This window comes from Pleurodeles waltl, chromosome 4_1 (assembly GCF_031143425.1).
Source record: "Pleurodeles waltl isolate 20211129_DDA chromosome 4_1, aPleWal1.hap1.20221129, whole genome shotgun sequence".
NCBI lineage: Eukaryota > Metazoa > Chordata > Amphibia > Caudata > Salamandridae > Pleurodeles > Pleurodeles waltl.
Window position 1 is genome coordinate 183,134,441 of NC_090442.1, and position 23,033 is coordinate 183,157,473.

At 44.2% G+C, this 23,033-nt stretch overlaps 1 protein-coding gene across 1 annotated transcript in view; it reads right to left on the reverse strand.

Annotated features, from left to right (window-relative positions):
• The window catches only part of LOC138287526 (protein mono-ADP-ribosyltransferase PARP12-like), a 266,656-nt gene that overhangs the window by 179,746 nt on the left and 63,877 nt on the right, over positions 1-23,033 (reverse strand). Inside the window, exons 5-6 of the mRNA XM_069227998.1 lie at positions 11,074-11,194; positions 8,323-8,491 (exon numbers count right to left, since the gene is read on the reverse strand). Of these exons, the coding sequence (XP_069084099.1) occupies positions 8,323-8,491; positions 11,074-11,194 (290 nt within the window). The remainder of the gene's footprint in view (positions 1-8,322; positions 8,492-11,073; positions 11,195-23,033) is intronic.

A 23,033-nucleotide genomic window follows, 5' to 3' on the forward strand; every position in this document is an offset into this window, starting at 1 on the left:
CCACTTTTGGTAGGAATTTTGGGTTTGTCCTAAAAACAATTTTGTTTTTGTGAATTTAAAAGAAAGGTTCTTCTAAAGTGAATGCTTGAATTTCACTAACTCTTCATAAAGAAGTAATTGCTACTAAGAAGACATCCTTCCATGATAAAAACTGAAGAGGGCAAAAAGGCACGGGTTCAAATGGTGGCCCCATAAGTCTTGTGAGTACAATGTTAAGATTCCACACAGGGGCTGGTGGAGCTCTGGGTGGAATAACTCTTAAGACACTCCATAAAGGCCTTTGTAACAGGAATCCTAAACAGGGAAGTATGTTGTCTGTTTTGGAGATAAGCAGCTATTGCTGTTAAATGTATGTAAATATTGGAGTATGCGAGGTTTGCTTTTTGTAAGGGTAGCAAATAGCAAACAATATCCTGTATTGAAGCTTTAAGTGGGTCAATGTTTTTAGGCTGACAATAGTAGACAAAACGCATCTATTTAGCCGCATAACACTGTCTAGTTGTGGGTTTGCGTGCTTCTTTTAGAATATTCATACATTCAGATGGAAGTTGTAAGAAGCAACATTCTACCACTTCAGGAGCCAAATCGTCAGGTTGAGTATGGTGGGATTTGGATGTCTCAGTTGACCTCTCTTTTGAATCAACAGATCTGGTCTGTTTGGTGGTTTGTGATGTGGTACTACAGACAGATCCAAGAGTGATGTGTTCCAATGTTGGCGTGCCCACGTGGGAGCTAGGAGAATGATGGAGAGCGAGGTTTGTTTCATCTTTTTGATCAGAAATGGAATTACTGGGAGAGGTGGAAAAGCGTACGCAAATATCCCTGACCAATTGATACATAGCCCTTGCATTGAGGGTGTGGGTACCTGCATGCAAAGTTTTAGCATTTTGTGTTTTCTCTTGTGGCAAAAAGGTCTATGTGTGGGGTTCCCCATATTTGGAAGTATTGTTGAATCACCTGTGGGTGAATCTCCCATTTGTGAAATTGTAGCTGCGTCCTGCTTAAGAGGTCCACTCGCTGATTGTGTATCTTTGGGATATACTCTGCCACTAATTGAACTCGATTGTGAATTGCCCACTTCCAAACTGTCTGGCATAGAAGGGACAATTGAGATGAATGTGCCCCCCCCCCTGTTTTTGCAGATAATATATTGTGGTCATATTGTCTGTCCTTATTAACACTGTCTTGTGTGTGATTTGTGTCTGGAAAGCTTTGAGTGCTAGGTATACTGCAAGTAATTCCAGGTGGTTTATGTGATAAGTCTGCTGGATTGAGTTCCATTACCCTTATATAGTGAGGTTGTTGAGATGAGCTCCGCAACCTATCATTGATGCATCTGTTGTGATTATGGTCTGAGGTAAAGGGTCCTGAAAGGGCCATCTTTTGATAGTCCCTAGAAAGTGGTAGGTTTGGCAGTCCAACAACACTAGATCATGAGTTTGACTGTGTGCCCGAGACCATTGTTGAGAGAGACGTTGCTGTAATGGTCACATGTGGAGTCTGGCATTGGGAACCACTGCTTTGCATGAAGTCATCATCCCTAATAGATTCATCACCAACTTTACTGTATAAGTGTGGCTGCATTGAAGCTGTGATATGAGATTGAGAAATGCTTGCATTCTGAGTGGGTTTGGGTATGCTAATGCTTATTGAGTGTTCAAAATTGCTCCTAGATATGGTTGTGTCTGATGGCTGCAGGTGAGATTTTTGGTAATTGATGGTGAATCCTAGATTGTGTAGGCTGTTTATGGCATATTGAGTATGTTATGGTGCTGTTGTTACCCCAAATAGTAGCGCTTTGAATTGGTAGTGTTTTCCTGTTACAACGAATCTTAGATACTTTCGATGTGCTCGATGTATGGGAATATGGAAATAAGCATTCTTCAAGTCTAATGCGGTCATGTAATCCTGTTTTTGTAGTAGGGGAATGACGACTTGTAGAGTGACCATATAAAAGTGTTCTGAAAGTATGCATAGATTGAGGGGTCCGAGATCTAAGATTGGTTTGAGAGTACCATCCTTTTTTTATATGAGGAAGTATAGTGAATATACTCCGAATCCTTGTTGAGACATAGGTACTATCTCTATGGCTCCTTTGAGCTGTAGTGATGTTACCTCCTGTTTTAATAGAGTGAGATACTCCTGAGTAAGTTTGTGTGAATGAGGAGGAATGTTTGGTGGAGTGGAAATGAGTTCTAGACAATAACCATGTACGATAATTGATAGAACCCACTGATCTGTAGTGATGTTGTGCCATTGTGGATAGAAATTTACCAGTCTTCATCCCACAGGAGATGTGTGCTCTGTGAGAATGGTGAGAAAGTCACTTTTTATTTGAGTTAGAGGAACCTCTGGAGGTGGATGGTTTACCTCCTCCGCTATAGTTGGATCCTTTATACGAGCCCCTAAACGATCCTCTTGTATAGAATTGTGAGGACTGTTTTTGCTAGGAGTTTGCTGTTTCTGAGGCGGATGCTTTGAAACCCTCTCTAAACTGTGGTTTACGAAAAGTACCTCTACGGGGTGTGGTATATAACGCACCCATTGCTTTGGCGCTTTCAGAATCCTTTTTAAGTTTGTCTATGGTTGTGTCAACTTCTGGGCCAAACAGATGTTCTTTGTTGAAGGGCATATTTAAAACAGCTTGCTGTATTTCAGGTTTGAACCCTGAACATCTTAACCAGGCATGTCTTCTGATAAGCACGCTGGTGTAGATTGATCTAGCTGCTGTATCAACACCATCCACAGCGGATCTAATAGCATTATTAGATATTGCTTTCCCTTCATTTACTATTTGTTGTCCCCTCTTTTGGTGTTCTGGAGGGAGGTATTGTAATAGCTCTTCCATTTCATCCCAGTCTGCCCTATCATATCTAGCCAAAAGAGCCTGTGAATTGCCTATTCTCCAATGATTTGTAGCCTGTGAAGCTACTCTTTTACCCGCTGCATTTATTTTCTTCCTCTCCTTAACTGGAGGAGGGGCATCTCCTGTCAATTGACTGTTGGCCCTTTTTCTTGCTGCGCCAACTACGATTGAGTCAGGTGGAAATTGGGTTCTTATAAACAGTGGGTCAGAGGGTGTAGGTTTATATTTTTTATCTACTCTAGGAGTGATAATTCTGGTTTTAACAGGTTCGTGGAAAATATCAAAAGCATGTCTGAGCATTCCTGGAAGCACTGGAAGACATTGATATTGTTTATTATGTGTAGACGCTAATGTGCCAAAGAGGAAATCATGTTCTATCTGATCTGTATGCATCTGCACATTATCATATGCAGCAGCTCTAGCCACTACTTGATTGCATGCAGTAGTGGCTTCCAGTGGTGAGGGTCTAGCAGGATATAATTCTGGATCATTTAGCAGAATCGGATCAGGGTAAGGGTCATATGTATCCCATGGATCTTTATCCTGCTGGTCATTGCTAAAATCATCCCTGTGTGGTGATAACGAGAATGTGTGTGGTAACAACTGTGCTTCATATGTGGGTGGTGGTGTGGATGGAAGAACAGGAAAATGTGGTGGAGAAGGCTGTTTATGTTTTGTAGCCTCTACCTGCTGTTGATCTTTGGAGGCCTTTTTCGATGGAGGTACATCCTTTAAAGTGTCTTTAAAAGTCAATTTCTTTTTAAAGGACATTGGAGGGGTGGCAATTATTCTTCCTGTGTCCTTTTGAATGTGTAGTTTTCGCTGCTTAGCGTCCGTCACCTCTAAAATAGGTTGTATGTCCAAGGATTCATGGGTAGACGTTGTTTGCTTGCTACCTGTGTCTTTCGACTCCGAAGGCTTGTGTTTTGTTCCAACTGAAAGCATCAGCTCTGAAGGTGGGGTCGATTTTTTCAGCTCCGAAGATGTGCCTTCTGGTTTTCGGCTTGATTCCGAGACTGTTGGTAGAGTCTGGTTGGTCGATATCGAATGCACTTTAGTCTTTAATATAGGTGCCGAACCCGAAGGTTGGTCATCCAGACTGACTTTTCGGATCCGACCATGGCCCAAAGGCAGTGGAGGACCGACAACTAGTGCTGGAGTCTTTTTAATATTTTTGTGTGGTGCAATGGGGCAGTTGTACTCACGTACTGTGCAGGAGGTATGTAGTGGCTATCATCATCATCAGAGTGCTGATCGGAGTCTGAGTCTTGGATGAAAAAGTTGCCCCTTGTCAAACTTCTTCCTGCGCGTGTTCTTCACCGAAGATATTATGGGGGTTATTACAACTTTGGAGGAGGTGTTAATCCGTCCCAAAAGTGACAGTAAAGTGACGGATATACCACCAGCCGTATTACGAGTTCCATAGGATATAATGGACTCGTAATACGGCTGGTGGTATATCCGTCACTTTACTGTCACTTTTGGGACGGATTAACACCTCCTCCAAAGTTGTAATAACCCCCTATGTGTGTCTTTTATGGATTTGGATGTCATTTTCGAGACAATGAGCTCTATGGGCCCAGATAGTTTTAAAGTAACCCCCGCACTTCCTTGTGCATCTGTTCTACTTGATACATTACAAGCAGCCAATGCCATCCCATAGAGGAGGATGAATCAGCCCAGTGCTCCGAATCTCTGAGCACACAGATGGCCCTGCCTATGGCTTAGGGTCACAGATACAAGCTGGGAATCCAAAGCTGATGACGGGTTTAGGTGTTGAGAGGGAAAGAGTACAGGGGTGAGGAAAGTCCAGTTGTGAAGAGTACTGTATTAACCATCAGTGTAATGCTTTAAAATTAAGCCGCACCACAGTCCTGTCTATGACACAGGTAAACCTGGAGCCCAAGTCAGGAACAGCAACAAGATCATTTGCAGCACTGAAATAACAAGACAGGTACAAGTGTGGTGACAAGTACAGGCACAGCAGTTCAGTCTCACTGTGGTTACCTCCAGGAGATTAATTACAACTCTAAAATCAGGAACATCACCGAGCACATGTACAAGCCAGCTGCACCACTGAGATTGTGTACTGGACAAAAATAGCTCGGAGACATTAGCCCAAGCTAAAGAACTTGGTTGCAGACTTTAAGCAAGTGTACAATCTTCAGTTCTGAATATTGGTTGGCCTGCTCAGCCACTCTTTTTTCTGAAGTGGACACAATGAATGCCTCCGTGTTGGATAAGAAAATATAAGATCTGATACTTCCAGTGACACAATCCTGCAAGCCTGTTTTCTTGTCTTAAACACTAGATGTAATCGTTATTTGTTCCCCCATGGGATCCCCAAGGAGCTCCCCATGAGTTTATGGAATTGAATTGTTCTTTCCATCCTATCCAAACCAACATCCCTGGCGCTTTACTGCATCTCACCCACCTTCCACTCTGCAGAGGTGGGTAAGCCAACAAATTAACAGAGAGAGCCATACCAACAGTTGCCTTAGTCTCTGAGAGCACGCGCACTAGCTGAGTCTGAAAAATATTTGGCATGTAAATCATGCACACAATTTGAGGTCAGTTTATGGGTCAAGAGCATTAAAGTTAGGTAGAGCAGATCATTGAAGTCTCTAGACCTGCAGGTCTGGTAACATTCATATGATTTTTCAAAGGTCTGCATAGGTGCGTCTGGCACAGGGTTAAAATAGTACTTGATTGTCTTGAACAACCTTCTGCTTCTGTTGGTGGCTTCATTGAGGATGATGGTATATTACTTTGCTTGATGTGACCAGCTGTCTGCATTTTTGGTAAATGACCTTCAATTTCAAGAGGTCCTCTGGAGTTCAATTTTCTTCCATTTTCTTTCTTTCCTGCCTGCAAATAGATCGTTTATTGTAAGCAAGGTCTTTGGAATTCCAGGGTGCTGAAGGCTTTGGCTTGCACTTGTGTGTTGTAATTGGATTGTGTCTGTTCACATAATTTTCCCAAAAATTGTTAAAGTTGCTTAGAAGGGTGTTGGCATCGGATGTAGAGTTGATGGGGCGAGGGATGAGTTCAAGAATTTGGTGGTCTATGGAGAAGGCTTTGCAGGTTTGGTCTTCTCTTTTGTGTTGACCTTGGTTTGTTCATAGTACGTTGAGCAGAGAGATAGAGATGGCAGAGTGGTCAGTTCAGCCCAAGGGCATGGGTTGTCTGTGTTGGATTGTTGGTGATATTGAGAAGACAAGAAAGAAAGAGTGGCTTTTGGAGTGTGTTGGTTGTGTGATTTACTATACTACATTGAGTATATCAATGAGGTTGGTGTGGGGGTCTCATTTTTTTTTAGCTTGCATTTTCTAGGTGGTTTATATTACCCAAGAGGGTTGTGTGGACATTTCGTATTGACAAGGTGGTGAGGAGATCTGAGAATTAATCAAATAAATCTTTTTACTGCCCAGAAAGACTACAGATGAGATGGAAGGTGGAAGTCAGAGTTCCAGAGAGAGCGAAGTGGCAGGTCAGCAGCTCCATAAAGTTGAATGTTACTAGCTCGCCTAGTGAGCTGAACTAGGAGGACTTATGAATGATCTGAGGCCTCTCCCTTCTTATGTGCACAGTCCACACAATGGATGCTGTGTCTATGATGAAGACGGTGTCAAGCTTCTGACAGGTGATGACGTGTGGTGGATGGAGTACTGCAGAGCGAGCATCAATAAACAGGATTTGGAACATGTGTTCTGCAGCTTGAGGGTGTGTGATAGTTAGTGTGCATAAGATTGGGTCTATGTGTTGTGCAAATGCTATGCGAGTGTCTGAGTTGTCTACATCTGGGTGTGATTGTGAGGAGCAACAGTATCGGATGCTGGGTGAGGCACATGATTATAACCTTACCCTGTAAGTTTCACTGGAACAGGGGTTCAGGCCAAAGGAGCTTCCAGGCACAAACAGGTGATACCCTTGCGTGTGACACCTGGGCAATGCGACACTCTGAAGAGTTGAAGTGGGGGAGAACAGAGGAAGTGATATCACTTCCTGTGCCGATGTAGGATGGGAACTGCAGTAAAGTTCCTTTCTGTACAGATGGATGATGGGAAATGAAGTCCTCTTGCTTGGCTTCTTCTTTCAAAGACGATTTTGTTGGGAAACCAGTGATGACGTCACTTATTGTGCAGGCGGATGATAGGAAATCCAGTGATGACAGAATTTGGATCAGCAGGAAGAGTCGGCTGATTAAGCCACATGAATGCATACGTATCACAATAGATGCATACGTGGGCTATCATACACCACAACCAGCCTCACTATAAGAGGACCAAGCCAAAAGAAAACATTAAGAAAATTCTGAATATGAGGATTGACTGCATCAGTTGCCTTTTTTTTTTTTTTAGATTTCTGAGCAATCCAGATGGCTTATTTTTTACCAGGTATTGTACATCCAAGAGATGACTCCTTACACGCAACCATAGTGGCAGAGTTGAACAAACTACTGTAGTCCAATATTTGAAGGCCTAGATTCTTCTGTTTCTTCCTAATAAGCATAATACCCGCAAAAAAAAGATAGTATCCTGGAAGGGCATTCAACAAATTCCAGTGATGGTATGCAGTTTTCAAGGAAAGAGAGTTAGAAGGAAAGAAGTAATTCTTGGAAGAAAAGTAACTTCTTTGTTTTCATTTGATTATCTTTTCATGGTTAAAAGCAATAAAGTACCTTTTTTAAATTGGTGAACAGTGATGAAATCCACAAAAAGAAGCCAATAAGTAGGAAGTCAAGCAGCAGAAAGGAATTATCTGGGATTACAAAAGATAACTCAGAGACAACCACTCGTATTCACTTTCAAAATACACAAATGAATTAGTAGAGACCAACATGATTGAGCTACAGTATTTTCTTTTGATACAGGATGCCAATTCTAACTAGAAACAGCACGTTAAATGGCAGGTACGCACCAATATACATTTCCCACATTTAATACAAATGTCATCAATGGTTGATCAAAACATCCCAACAACAACATAGCCCAAATATCATGTGAGGCCTTGTGCCCATCTCGTTTTGGTGTGCACACAGCTGCCACAAAGATTAGTCAGCTAGACTATAGCTACTCCTACCAAAAGCCCTCTGTGCATGCACTACTCGATCCCCAAACTATTCTATTCCCTGCTAAATCACAGTATTGGAAATCCGTCCCACTTAGCTATGATCACTCCTAACAATGTCATTTTATACTCAACCTTTCAAAGCACAATAATAAACCTACTTTTCAGTATGCAATCACCACATTCCTCAAATGAGTGGAAAATGTACCATTTGCACCTTCTCTCCTTCTAACCCAGAATGTGCCAATCAGTCCTTTGTATCCTCTCTAATTCTCTCCAATTAGTTCCTTTTTTGTCCAGCATTTGTCCACGCTGTTATTATATTTTGTCACAATACCCATCTTGACACCCTGCCCCCTCCCCACCCCACACCTCCAGTCTCTTACCACTTGTCCGTACTCATTCCACCCATCAAGTTCGTCTTTCCAGTACCATAGCCATTCTGTGGTGAATACGAAATGTGGAGGCTTGGAAGCTGAGGACACAGTAGAAAGCCGACGGACTTTCGAAGATCTGATGGTCATTTGTTTGAAGTCCAGACCAGGTATCCCTGCACTGAAGCAAAATAAAAGTTTTGTCTATTTGAAGATTCACTAGTTTGTTCCTAACACTAAGAAGTAATAGGTGGCTCAACAGACTGCTTCTCAGTTGCATAGCCATAAATGACAAGGCTACCTGTTTGATTTAGATAAGTTTGAAGCAGTCAAAATGCATTACCCCCTTCTTATTTTCGTATTTTTTATATATATAAATTCAATCATTGTTCTCAAGCTAGTCCATTGAGCACAGGTGCATACACCTTGAACAAGTTCCACAATAGGATTGCCTTGCCTCTAGCAAGAAGGGATCACAGCAGGAACAAATAACAAGCATTGACAAGGAGAATAGGTCTTTTGTTGACTTTAAACTTTCTGACTTTGCTGAGGCCCGTTTTGTCACGTTCTATGTAAAACTTTCATAGGGCAGCATCTAGGCCCTTTCCAGTAACAAAAAATAAAAATATTGGATAAAAGCAAAAATATTTTCGGGTTTTAAAAAGCAGACATTGCCATAGAAGCTCAGGGCACAGAATAACTCCTTAATTATTGGATGTGCTCCTTATGAAAGAGCAGAATCCCCCAGTCACAGTGAAGTTAACCAATAAAGTGAGGCAATCTACTGCCCCATTCTGTATGGAAGATAACAACAACAGACCAATGGTTGAAGAGGGGTGGATAACACCTATTACAAGTATACATGCATCATTTTAGTAAAATCAAACGATCTCGGCCCGTATGCTGTGCAATGGCCAATTAATTTGTATTCCTGCAAGCATGTGTCACAAAAATAGAAAGAAAAAAAGAAAACATGCAGCTATCTCAATATGACACCCACCTAATTGCAATAAAAATGTAAGACCATTCACTGATGTAGCCATCTTACTAGTGACCCACTTTAAATAACAAGCCTTTTGGTAGAGCCACACATTATTTTAGGAGGCAAAAATATATAAATAAATAAATGAAAATCACTATATAACTAATCACTAAATTGCAGGTGCTACAATGTTACTCAAGGACTTTATAACTTTAAAAGATGATGAAATAAATCGCCATCTAAGCCCGCACCTAAACTGCAGGCCAAATAAATACCCATTAAAAAAAATTAATATAAAATAAATTTTAAAAAAAACTTTACACCAGAATTTTCAATGAACAGAAAGGAACTAATTTTAGGAGGATGTGAAAAATATGCACAGGCATTGTACAGTCATTTAAAGTGAAAGGAGCCAATGAGTAAAATGACTGACCCACCACACCATGCTGTAAAGCTGTGGTGGGCTGAAGCAAAACATAAATGAAAATTTAGCAGACCATAAGTTCTGCTGTATACGTGCATTATGTATGATGTTTTGGAACAATAGTCAGGCGAGAAAGCTACAATTGTCTCAAAGGCCAGATCTAACAAGATCTATAATGTAGGGGCAGCAGTCAGCATCTACTGCTGAACTTTCATCTGGAAAGAGAGAAGAAAATGCTAGCACAGCCTTAAAAACGTATGCAGCCTCATCAAGTCAAAAATGTGGGAGATGACAAGGTAGGCAACCAACTTTTTGTCTGAAAATGGGTAGCGGGAGAACAACGCGGCAAAATCCTCGTGACTCAAGTGAAAACCATGGGTGCAGGAAAAAAAATGGTGATGAGGCTAGGGGAATCCATGAGGTGAGTTCCTATTGACAAATTCAGCCAGTGATATCCATTTGGCCCAGGCTCCTTGATGTGTTATCAAAAACAAGAACACTACAGTGTGCTGGCTCAATTTAACCATTTGGCCTGCTTGTAATGCAATTTATGTGAACTAGATGTGCTAGCAAAAGATTCTAGAATTTGCCCAAAACTGAGACCCTTGATCAATTATCATTTCGGTGAGACCGTGGAGAGACGAAAATTGCACTGAAGAAGACTTTTGCTTATTCTGGAGCTCCCCATTCCCTCCCCCTTGTACAGTCTTGTGTAAGCAAATGCAAGAGTAATGCAAGTGAAAGTTGCCTTAAGTTTCTTACGAGTCCAATCAAGGATTATTTTTAAATGTTTTCCTTATCTACACAAGGAAATTTTGCAAAAGTGCCTACTGTAAATTTAGCAAAGGCATCAAATAGATGCAAGCCCTATGTGCATGCCAAATGTGGTACACTTTTTTTTATTTTGGAAAGACACAAATGTGGACTCTGTAGTACACAAACACACACAGACACCCCCAGCGCTGCCACAATGCCGTTAGAATGGGCCAAGTGAAATGGTATTGTGGTGATAAACAAGTATTGGAACTTGTTCTGATGCAGTTATACTCTGAATGGTGAACAACAGTAGGTTCAGAACTGCTTTCATCCTACCAAGTGTCTCCCATGAACAGCAAACCTCTTTTTCTGCAGCTGAGTTGTTCACCACTATATGTAAATAAATACAGTTAAAATGAACTGAAACAATGGAGGGTTATGTGCAAAAAGAAATTGCTGGCTCTAGCACTCGGAAATCAATGGTAGTATACCAATTAGGGCTTTGCACCAGTTTGTAGTAATGAATTATAGAAAACCGCTTGGAAACCTTGTAGCGTAACATCTAACATTGACCCTGCAGGGAAAATTATAAAACATATACCTTGCATTAGGATTACAGTACATCTTTTCGGTGGATTCCATGTCCTTCATATCTTTCCACGCACCCTCAGTAAAGATTTGCCACCTGTACGGTAAATGAAAATGGACTCTGGAGCATTTCTCTATGAAAATAGTAAAAATAAGAACGTGTTCAATGTATGGAAAAATAAACTGAAGAAGCAAACACAGTGGGTCACCAAATCAGTGTCTTTTTGTCAAACGCTAGGAATTAAAACAAAAGCAATCAAACTATTGCAAATAAATGATGAAACCAAAATCTATATTTTTCAAGACTTCTTTTGAAAGGTGGGGATTTCACACCACTCATTTATCTTTTTTTTGTTTGTTTTTGTTTGTTTACTTTGTACTATGCCACTGGAACCAATCTATACCTGGCTGATGAGCTACACTAAGAGTGGAACTGGTCCTGGGGTGCTTGTGTTCCTGTTCAGGGAGGACCTGACCTGGCAGTTCTTGCTGGACCGTTCCACAGAAGGCGGTTCAAGATTGATTTGCATACGGCTGGGTCCAAACTGAGGTGGCATGGTGTGCAAAATAACAATGGACTGAGATATCGCTCGAGTAATTACCAGTGGCTGATATTAATTCAAGCATTCCATTCATCACTTTTTGTATATGTTGGTGTGTCGTCCAAGAGCACTCTGAAATATAATATATACGTGCAAGCTATTTCGTAGAAGAAAAGTGCAAGCCCTTTTCGTTTAAAAAAAAAAAAAAAAAAAAGTGTTTTCATAAAAAGTAATTGTCTTTGCAGCATAAGGAAGGCTAGACATGGGTAAATTACATTTATTCTTTTAAAAACCTTCACCATTTCAGGAACGTAGTCAGTATACTTAAAGCGACTAGAAAATATAAAAGACACATGCAAAGCTAGAAAACTGGCACTATACCTTAGAAAGCATCACCCTTCCTTCAGTGTCTCATCATGCCCCAGTGACAGTTATGGTAGTTCATTTTTTCGGCTCTTGGCAGATGGCTCCTGGGGCACTAGTTCAGCCTTTTGCTTTAGTGTTTTCTTTTCAAAAACCCTCTTAAAACCACCAAAGAAATCTTTCTAACACCACGAAGATTTGCTTGGAAAGGAAGTGAACGAGGTACTGCAAAGCATAATGTGGAGGAAGTTCCTTTCTACCAAAAATAAAACAGGAATTTATTCCTGTTAGGTCGTAGTAGTAAAAAAAAGCAAGGCAAGAATTTAGACCCATTTCAGATTAAAAAAACAAATGGATACAAGAAATGTAGGTTCCCAAGTTGGCCCCAATTACATTAAGGGGGGGTGGGCAGATGTGTGCAATAGGTTTACAGGACGTTTACTTTCACATTCAGATTATTAAGAAACAAAAAAGGTTTCTAAGAAATAGGTTTCAGGCTGAAGTCATTTCTTTAAATTGCAATGAGATTTGGACATTTCAAGCCTTTCTTGAAGTCTGTGTGGTGTGCGTGCGTGTGTGTGTGTGTGTGTGTGTGTAAAATGTTTGCCAATTGCTCTGGGATCTTGCATGTGGATGAGACAATTCAGTGATTATAAATAATGATGTGGATCCCCTGAAAGAGAACTGTTATTTACAGAACTTAGAACTGGCAGAAGTGTTATGAAACAGAACACGAAGTACAAATTAGTATTATTATACTAAGATACAGGTAGTAAATGTGAGATTGGTAACACAATTGTACATCCAAGATGCTAGTTTATAAAGTATCCTGTCACATACTGCCAACTAGTGCAGAGATCTTCTAGCCTGTGTGTGACACATGATTTTTATCAATCACAGTGATTAAATTTACTGCAGCATTTTATGGTTTCTGGAGACAGGCATTCTGATAGTCGGGAAGACAGCATAAAGGCGATTACAAAGGTCCATCTTCGAATTTATGGCAGCACCCACCACTAATGCCTTGTGTGCAAGGGATGATAGTTATATAATAATAATGGGCCTTACTTTGCCTTACTGATTGAAGCAGCTGATAATTACTGTCCCCACTGGACATTCATGACCACGCCAACGTCAACAGTAATTCAAAAGTTGTTAACTTTTAAGGCCAGTTATGATCCGTTTGAGAATGACAAGAAGTGGGAAAGCCTTGCTTCCAAAGATAATTACATCAGTCTGAGAACTGTTTAGTTTGAGGTAACTAGCTAACATTTCATGCTTAAATATTTCTCAGGACTCGAAACCAGCTCCACCACAGAATCAGTGTCACATAATCTTACATACACTGGATCCCCCACTGAGCCAAGGACTGGCATTTTTAAATCTCTCTCCTCATGGGAGATAAAACACACTATGTAGTAAGCCACTACCTGGTAACATTTTACTAATATTCAAAAAGGGAACCAAAACAAAAAGGGAGGACTTTCTCTTGTCCTGTGGCCTGGCTGTTCGCCCACTTACTAATTCACCAAAACCAATTCAGCTCCTGTGGTAATCAGAATTAGGTACCTTGCCAACCACAAAGCCATTCATATTTTCAAAAGGACAAAGAGGGATCCTTTGGGAACCTATAAAGATCTTCCACCAAACTACTGCAGTTCAGCTCCTCTATTGCGTATGATCATGGGTAAATTACCTACCTCACTGATAGAGACGGCACATCAAGTTGATTGCACAATACGCACCTTTTGGTGAGAATTACGGTCACGATAACTTCTGTTCATGTTTACTGGAAAGTAATCATTATGATTAAGATATTTAGACTGTCATAAAAAACGAATGAGACGGACCAGAAGCTTAATGCCAAGTAGGTTAGGCATAAAGCCACATAGAAACTTGTGTAAACAATATTTTTTTACACTTGCTTATGTCTGAAAATCAACAACAGTTTCAAAACACATCTCCATTATAAATTCCCATGCTGAGTAGAATTCCACCACTAAGCAACTGGATGTAAGGCACTACTGTGTTCCTCACAACATTTTATATTGGGAGCACTGACTATTGGTGTATCTTGAATGACTCATAATAATGTGGACCCACCCAATGCCTCACATTGAAGGTGCTTTAAGTTACCATGCAGATCATACACGACTTACCTACTACTTCTGTAATTAAAGTTATACTGCCCAAAACAAAACTCTCATTAATAGGAAGGCAACATCAAAAATCTTGCAAATTTTATGCAATCTCCCACAGCCTGCAGAATGAGTCACCACTTATAGTTCCCATCACTGTTTCATGGCCGTTGTAGGAAGTTGGCTCTGTATGTGCTATTTCAAAGTAAGGAATAGCATGCACAGAGTCCAAGGGTTCCCCTTAGAGGCAAGATAGTGGCAAAAAGAGATAATACTAATGCTCTATTTTTGTGGTAGTGTGGTCGAGCAGTAGGCTTATCAAAGGAGTAGTGTTAAGCATTTGTTGTACATACACACAGGCAATAAATGAGGAACACACACTCAGAGACAATTCCAGCCAATAGGTTTTTGTTATAGAAAAATATCTTTTCTTAGTTTATTTTAAGAACCACAGGTTCAAATTTTACATGAAATATCTCATTTGAAAGGTATTGCAGGTAAGTACTTTAGGAACTTTGAATAATTACAGTAGCATATATACTTTTCACATAAAACACAAATAGCTGTTTTAAAAGTGGACAGTGCAATTTTCACAGTTCCTGGGGGAGGTAAAGTATTGTTAGTTCTTGCAGGTAAGTAACCCACCTACAGGGTTCAGATTTGGGTCCAAGGTAGCCCACCGTTGGGGGTTCAGAGCAACCCCAAAGTTACCACACCAGCAGCTCAGGGCCGGTCAGGTGCAGAGGTCAAAGAGGTGCCCAAAACACATAGGCTTCAATGGAGAGAAGGGGGTGCCCCGGTTCCAGTCTGCCAGCAGGTAAGTACCCGCGTCTTCGGAGGGCAGACCAGGGGGGTTTTGTAGGGCACCGGGGGGGACACAAGTCCACACAAAAAGTACACCCTCAGCAGCACGGGGGCGGCCGGGTGCAGTGTGTAAACTAGCATCGGGTTTCCAATGGGAGACCAAGGGGTCTCTTCAGCGGTGCAGGCAGGCAAGGGGGGGGGCTCCTCGGGGTAGCCACCACCTGGGCAAGGGAGAGGGCCTCCTGGGGGTCACTCCTGCACTGGAGTTCCGATCCTTCAGGTGCTGGGGGCTGCGGGTGCAGGGTCTTTTCCAGACGTCGGGATTTCAGAGTCAGGCAGTCGCGGTCAGGGGGAGCCTCGGGATTCCCTCTGCAGGCGTCGCTGTGGGGGCTCAGGGGGGACAACTTTGGTTACTCACAGTCTTAGAGTCGCCGGAGGGTCCTCCCTGTAGCGTTGTTTCTCCACCAGTCGAGTCGGGGTCGCCGGGTGCAGTGTTGCAAGTCTCACGCTTCTTGCGGGGATTTGCAGGGGTCTTTAAATCTGCTCCTCTGTAACAAAGTTGCAGTCTTTTTGGAACAGGGCCGCTGTCCTCGGGAGTTTCTAGTCTTTCTTGAAGCAGGGCAGACCTCTGAGGATTCAGAGGTCGCTGGTCCTGTGGAAAGCGTCACTGGAGCAGGTTTCTTTAGAAGGCAGGAGACAGGCCGGTAGGACTGGGGCCAAAGCAGTTGGTGTCTTCTTTTCTTCTTCTGCAGGGGTCTTTCAGCTCAGCAGTCCTCTTCTTCTTGTAAGTTGCAGGAATCTAAATTCTTAGGTTCAGGGGAGCCCTTAAATACTAAATTTAAGGGCATGTTTAGGTCTGGGGGGTTAGTAGCCAATGGCTACTAGCCCTGAGGGTGGGTACACCCTCTTTGTGCCTCCTCCCTGAGGGGAGGGGGGCACATCCCTAATCCTATTGGGGGAATCCTCCATCTGCAAGATGGAGGATGTCTAAAAGTCAGAGTCACCTCAGCTCAGGACACCTTAGGGGCTGTCCTGACTGGCCAGTGGCTCCTCCTTGTTTTTCTCATTATCTCTCCTGGACTTGCCGCCAAAAGTGGGGGCTGGGTCCAGGGGGCGGGCATCTCCACTAGCTGGAGTGCCCTGGGGCATTGTAACACGAAGCTTGAGCCTTTGAAGCTCACTGCTAGGTGTTACAGTTCCTGCAGGGGGAGGTGTGAAGCACCTCCACCCAGAGCAGGCTTTCTTTCTGTCCTCAGAGAGCACAAAGGCTCTCACCGCATGGGGTCAGAAACTCGTCTCTCAGCAGCAGGCTGGCACAGACCAGTCAGTCCTGCACTGAACAATTGGGTAAAATACAGGGGGGGCATCTCTAAGATGCCCTCTGTGTGCATTTTTTAATAAATCCAACACTGGCATCAGTGTGGGTTTATTATTCTGAGAAGTTTGGTACCAAACTTCCCAGTATTCAGTGTAGCTATTATGGAGCTGTGGAGTTCGTTTTTGACAGACTCCCAGACCATATACTCTTATGGCTACCCTGCACTTACAATGTCTAAGGTTTTGCTTAGACACTGTAGGGGCATAGTGCTCATGCATCTATGCCCTCACCTGTGATATAGTGCACCCTGCCTTAGGGCTGTAAGGCCTGCTAGAGGGGTGACTTACCTATGCCACAGGCAGTGTGAGGTTGGCATGGCACCCTGAGGGGAGTGCCATGTCGACTTAGTCATTTTCTCCCCACCAGCACACACAAGCTGGCAAGCAGTGTGTCTGTGCTGAGTGAGGGCTCCCTAGGGTGGCATAAGACATGCTGCAGCCCTTAGAGACCTTCCCTGGCATCCGGGCCCTTGGTACCAGGGGTACCAGTTACAAGGGACTTACCTAGGTGCCAGGGTTGTGCCAATTGTGGAAGCAATGGTACATTTTAGGTGAAAGAACACTGGTGCTGGGGCCTGGTTAGCAGGGTCACAGCACACTTCTCAGTCAAGTCAGCATCAGTATCAGGCAAAAAGTGGGGGGGTAACTGCAACAGGGAGCCATTTCTTTACACAAGCCCCCCCCCAGCCCACATGCCAGGAGACTCAGCCAAAGCTGGGAGAGTCTTCCTAATCTGTCAGGCGAGGAAGAGTAGAGGAAATAGGCTGGTTTGTTGCAGGGCCTACTCTGCCTTACATCCTCCTGTTCAGGTCATTCCCTCTGGGGAACTGGCCCACTTCCACAGTGATAGAACCTAATCTGAACTGTCTCTTGTCTGTGCTTTTAATGTCTTCACCCATTCTCTCTATTTTGGGGTTAGAGGTATCCACCTCTGCTAATCTTATCTTAGCCAGGGTCACCCCTAGCTTACCCAAAGAGGTTACCCAGAACTGGAGTAACCCCACCATGACCAACAGGGTCAGGGGGCCTAACTTGCTATTTGGCATGGGGTCAGACCAACATGCCAAGGATAGTGCAGCCATAAAGGCTAACACCCAGCAGAGGCCACTGACAGCTGTCAGTGCCCAGAACCACACCTTTAGCTCTTCACCTACAAGGGAAGGGGCTAAGTTACAGGCTTCTTTGGGTTCAGGGTGCCTGTCTGCTGTATTAGAGTGGGGGGTTACCACATCTTGTAGTAAACACCCTTCTTCCACTCTTTCTTCTGTTAGCTGAGGAGCCACCCACTCAGGCTTAACAGTTGCCTGACTAGCCAGGACTTCTTGTGGGACAGGTTGGATTTTACCAGTGCCACTTTTGGAGTTCTCCCCTACTGGAGCAGAATCTCCTTGGCTTGCTGGAACCTTGGCTAAAGGTTGTCCACCCTTCCTACACTGTTTTCTTTTCTTTTTCTTCTGGGGCCTGCTTGCAGTTACTGCAGGGGCAGGACCTCCAGAATCCTTGGGAGAGGACTGGCACTGGACCAGTTCCTCTCTTGGGCTCTGACTAACCTCTAGGTAGTCATTTTCAAGGAGACAATCAAGGGGGAGGTCTGTACTGACTACCACCCTTCTCCAGCTAAAAGTCCCACCCACTTCTATGGGCACAAAAGCCACAGGCCTATCAGTGACCCTGTCTGGGCTAACTCTTACTCTGGCCATCTCACCTGGGATGTACTGGTTTGAGAACACCAGCCTGTCATGCACAATAGTGTGACTGGCACAAGTGTCTCTCAGGGCAGTGGCTGGGATTCCATTCACCAGTAGGTGGTGGAAGTGTCTACTTCCCTCTGGAATCTCCAACTCACCTGTGGGGCCCTTTTTCCAGTTGAAGGCTATGAAGACCTCCTCATCTGAGGAGTCATCCCCAATGGCTACACTGGTCACCCCTGGGATTTTGCTAGGGGGGTTGTTTTTGGGACAATAAGTGTCCTTGGTGTGGTGCCCTGTCTGTCTACAGTTATGGCACCATGCCTTAGTGGCATCCCAGTTCTTACCCTGGTACCCACCTTTGTTTTGGGTTGTGTCTTGGGGCCCACCCACCTGGCCTGTTTTTTGGGGGCCTACAGAGGACTCTTTTTCTTTGTTTCTAGTGTCACCCACTTTCTTCTGGGGAGGCTTTGTAACCCCTTTCTTTTGGTCACCCCCAGTGGAAGTTTTGGTTACCCTAGTCTTGACCCAGTGGTCTGCCTCCTTTCCCAATTCTTGGGGAGAAATTGGACCTAGGTATACCAGATACTGTTGCAACTTCTCATTGAAGCAGTTACTTAAAATGTGTTCTTTCATAAACAAATTATAAAGCCCAACATAGTCATGCACTTCATTTCCAGTTACCCAACCATCCAGTGTTTTCAATCAACCCAGGTCTGGCTCGAGGATTTTTGAGCCCCCCTGAATCTAATCCTGTACTCCTCAGTGGAGAATCCAAAGCCCTCAATCAGGGTAGCCTTCATGAGGTCATAGGATTCTGCATCTTTTCCAGAGAGTGTGAGGAGTCTATCCCTACACTTTCCAGTGAACATTTCCCAAAGGAGAGCACCCCAGTGAGATCTGCTTACTTTTCTGGTTACACAAGCCCGCTCAAAAGCTGTGAACCATTTGGTGATGTCATCACCATCTTCATATTTAATTACAATCCCTTTAGGGATTTTCAACATGTCAGGAGAATCTCTGACCCTATTTATGTTGCTGCCACCATTGATGGGACCTAGGCCCATCTCTTGTCTTTCCCTTTCTATGGCTAGGATCTGTCTTTCCAAAGCCAATCTTTTGGCCATCCTGGCTAACAGGAGGTCCTCTTCACTGAGACTATCCTCAGTGATTTCAGAGGTGCTGGTCCCTCCTGTGAGGGAAGCAGCATCTCTGACTACTATGTTTGGAGACAGGGCTTGAGGGGCCCTGTTCTCCCTATGCAGGACTGGTAGGGGGAATTTTCCTCCAAGTCACTATCTTCATCCTCTGTGTTGCCATCCTCAGAGGGGTTGGCTCTTTCAAACTCTGCCAAAAGCTCCTGGAGCTGTAGTTTGGAAGGTCTGGGGCCCATTGTTATTTTCTTTAATTTACAGAGTGACCTTAGCTCCCTCATCTTAAGATGTAGGTAAGGGGTGGTGTCGAGTTCCACCACATTCACATCTGTACTAGACATTATGTTTCTAAAAGTTGGAATACTTTTTAAGAATCTAAAACTAGTTCTAGGTTCTAATTCAAACTTTCACAAAACTTTTTAACCTCTCAAAGAAATGCTAAACAGGGACTAACACAAGGCCCTAGCAGGACTTTTAAGAATTTAGACAAATAGTTCAAATTGCAAAAATCTATTTCTAATGAAAATTTTGGGAATTTGTTGTGTGATCAGGTATTGGCTGAGTAGTCCAGCAAATGCAAAGTCTTGTACCCCACCGCTGATCCACCAATGTAGGAAGTTGGCTCTGTATGTGCTATTTCAAAGTAAGGAATAGCATGCACAGAGTCCAAGGGTTCCCCTTAGAGGTAAGATAGTGGCAAAAAGAGATAATACTAATGCTCTATTTTTGTGGTAGTGTGTTCGAGCAGTAGGCTTATCAAAGGAGTAGTGTTAAGCATTTGTTGTACATACACACAGGCAATAAATGAGGAACACACACTCAGAGACAATTCCAGCCAATAGGTTTTTGTTATAGAAAAATATATTTTCTTAGTTTATTTTAAGAACCACAGGTTCAAATTTTACATGTAATATCTCATTTGAAAGGTATTGCAGGTAAGTACTTTAGGAACTTTGAATAATTACAGTAGCATATATACTTTTCACATAAAACACAAATAGCTGTTTTAAAAGTGGACACAGTGCAATTTTCACAGTTCCTGGGGGAGGTAAAGTATTGTTAGTTCTTGCAGGTAAGTAACCCACCTACAGGGTTCAGATTTGGGTCCAAGGTAGCCCACCGTTGGGGGTTCAGAGCAACCCCAAAGTTACCACACCAGCAGCTCAGGGCCGGTCAGGTGCAGAGGTCAAAGAGGTGCCCAAAACACATAGGCTTCAATGGAGAGAAGGGGGTGCCCCGGTTCCAGTTTGCCAGCAGGTAAGTACCCGCGTCTTCAGAGGGCAGACCAGGGGGGTTTTGTAGGGCACCGGGGGGGACACAAGTCCACACAAAAAGTACACCCTCAGCAGCGCGGGGGCGGCCGGGTGCAGTGTGTAAACTAGCGTTGGGTTTCCAATGGGAGACCAAGGGGTCTCTTCAGCGGTGCAGGCAGGCAAGGGGGGGCTCCTCGGGGTAGCCACCACCTGGGCAAGGGAGAGGGCCTCCTGGGGGTCACTCCTGCACTGGAGTTCCGATCCTTCAGGTGCTGGGGGCTGCGGGTGCAGGGTCTTTTCCAGCCGTCGGGATTTCAGAGTCAGGCGGTCGCGGTCAGGGGGAGCCTCGGGATTCCCTCGGCAGGCGTTGCTGTGGGGGCTCAGGGGGGACAACTTTGGTTACTCACAGTCTTGGAGTCGCCGGAGGGTCCTCCCTGTAGCGTTGTTTCTCCACCAGTCGAGTCGACGTCGCCGGGTGCAGTGTTGCAAGTCTCACGCTTCTTGCGGGGATTTGCAGGGGTCTTTAAATCTGCTCCTCTGTAACAAAGTTGCAGTCTTTTTGGAACAGGGCCGCTGTCCTCGGGAGTTTCTAGTCTTTCTTGAAGCAGGGCAGTCCTCTGAGGATTCAGAGGTCGCTGGTCCTGGGGAAAGCGTCGCTGGAGCAGGTTTCTTTAGAAGGCAGGAGACAGGCCGGCAGGACTGGGGCCAAAGCAGTTGGTGTCTTCTTTTCTTCTTCTGCAGGGGTCTTTCAGCTCAGCAGTCCTCTTCTTCTTGTAAGTTGCAGGAATCTAAATTCTTAGGTTCAGGGTAACCCTTAAATACTAAATTTAAGGGTGTGTTTAGGTCTGGGGGGGGTTAGTAGCCAATGGCTACTAGCCCTGAGGGTGGGTACACCCTCTTTGTGCCTCCTCCCTGAGGGGAGGGGGGCACATCCCTAATCCTATTGGGGGAATCCTCCATCTGCAAGATGGAGGATTTCTAAAAGTCAGAGTCACCTCAGCTCAGGACACCTTAGGGGCTGTCCTGACTGGCCAGTGGCTCCTCCTTGTTTTTCTCATTATCTCTCCTGGACTTGCCGCCAGAAGTGGGGGCTGGGTCCAGGGGGTGGGAATCTCCACTAGCTGGAGTGCCCTGGGGCATTGTAACACGAAGCTTGAGCCTTTGAAGCTCACTGCTAGGTGTTACAGTTCCTGCAGGGGGAGGTGTGAAGCACCTCCACCCAGAGCAGGCTTTGTTTCTGTCCTCAGAGAGCACAAAGGCTCTCACCGCATGGGGTCAGAAACTCGTCTCTCAGCAGCAGGCTGGCACAGACCAGTCAGTCCTGCACTGAACAATTGGGTAAAATACAGGGGGGGCATCTCTAAGATGCCCTCTGTGTGCATTTTTTAATAAATCCAACACTGGCATCAGTGTGGGTTTATTATTCTGAGAAGTTTGGTACCAAACTTCCCAGTATTCAGTGTAGCTATTATGGAGCTGTGGAGTTCGTTTTTGACAGACTCCCAGACCATATACTCTTATGGCTACCCTGCACTTACAATGTCTAAGGTTTTGCTTAGACACTGTAGGGGCATAGTGCTCATGCACCTATGCCCTCACCTGTGATATAGTGCACCCTGCCTTAGGGCTGTAAGGCCTGCTAGAGGGGTGACTTACCTATGCCACAGGCAGTGTGAGGTTGGCATGGCACCCTGAGGGGAGTGCCATGTCGACTTAGTCATTTTCTCCCCACCAGCACACACAAGCTGGCAGGCAGTGTGTCTGTGCTGAGTGAGGGGTCCCTAGGGTGGCATAAGACATGCTGCAGCCCTTAGAGACCTTCCCTGGCATCAGGGCCCTTGGTACCAGGGGTACCAGTTACAAGAGACTTACCTAGGTGCCAGGGTTGTGCCAATTGTGGAAGCAATGGTACATTTTAGGTGAAAGAACACTGGTGCTGGGGCCTGGTTAGCAGGGTCCCAGCAAACTTCTCAGTCAAGTCAGCATCAGTATCAGGCAAAAAGTGGGGGGTAACTGCAACAGGGAGCCATTTCTTTACAGCCGTGGAAGAATCAAAACAATGGAGGTACAACTTCACATTAATGAGGACATCAGGCCCTTTGCACAGTGCCATTGAAGAACAGCATTTTATCTACAAGAAGCAGTTGAGTAAGAGTAGAGGCCTTGCTGAAACATGACATTGAGCACTCTATAGGTCCCACGTCATGGGTGGCGCCCACTGTGGTGATGCCAAAATAGGGCAGTGGAGGTGCAGTGAGAATCTGCGTCGTTATGCGTCTGGCTAACAAAGCAATTGAGTGGCATCCTGGTTCGCACATCGCAGATATGATCATGCAGCTGAACGGAGCAAAAGTCTTTTCCCGTCTTTGATTTGAACCATCAGCTTGAGCTGAAGGACATCTACAGGTACATTAGAACTTTCTCGACCCATGTTGGTTTATTCAGATGCAAAGACTAAGGGCCTGATTTAGATCTTGGTGGATGAGTTACTCCATCACAATAGTGACGGATATCTCGTCCCCTTAAGTATAAATCCCATAGGCTATAATGGGATTTATGTTTCGGCAGACAGGATATCCGCAATCGTTGTGACGGAGTAACTCGTTCGTCAAGATCAAAATCAGGCCCTACGTTTTGGAGTGTCAATTTCGCAG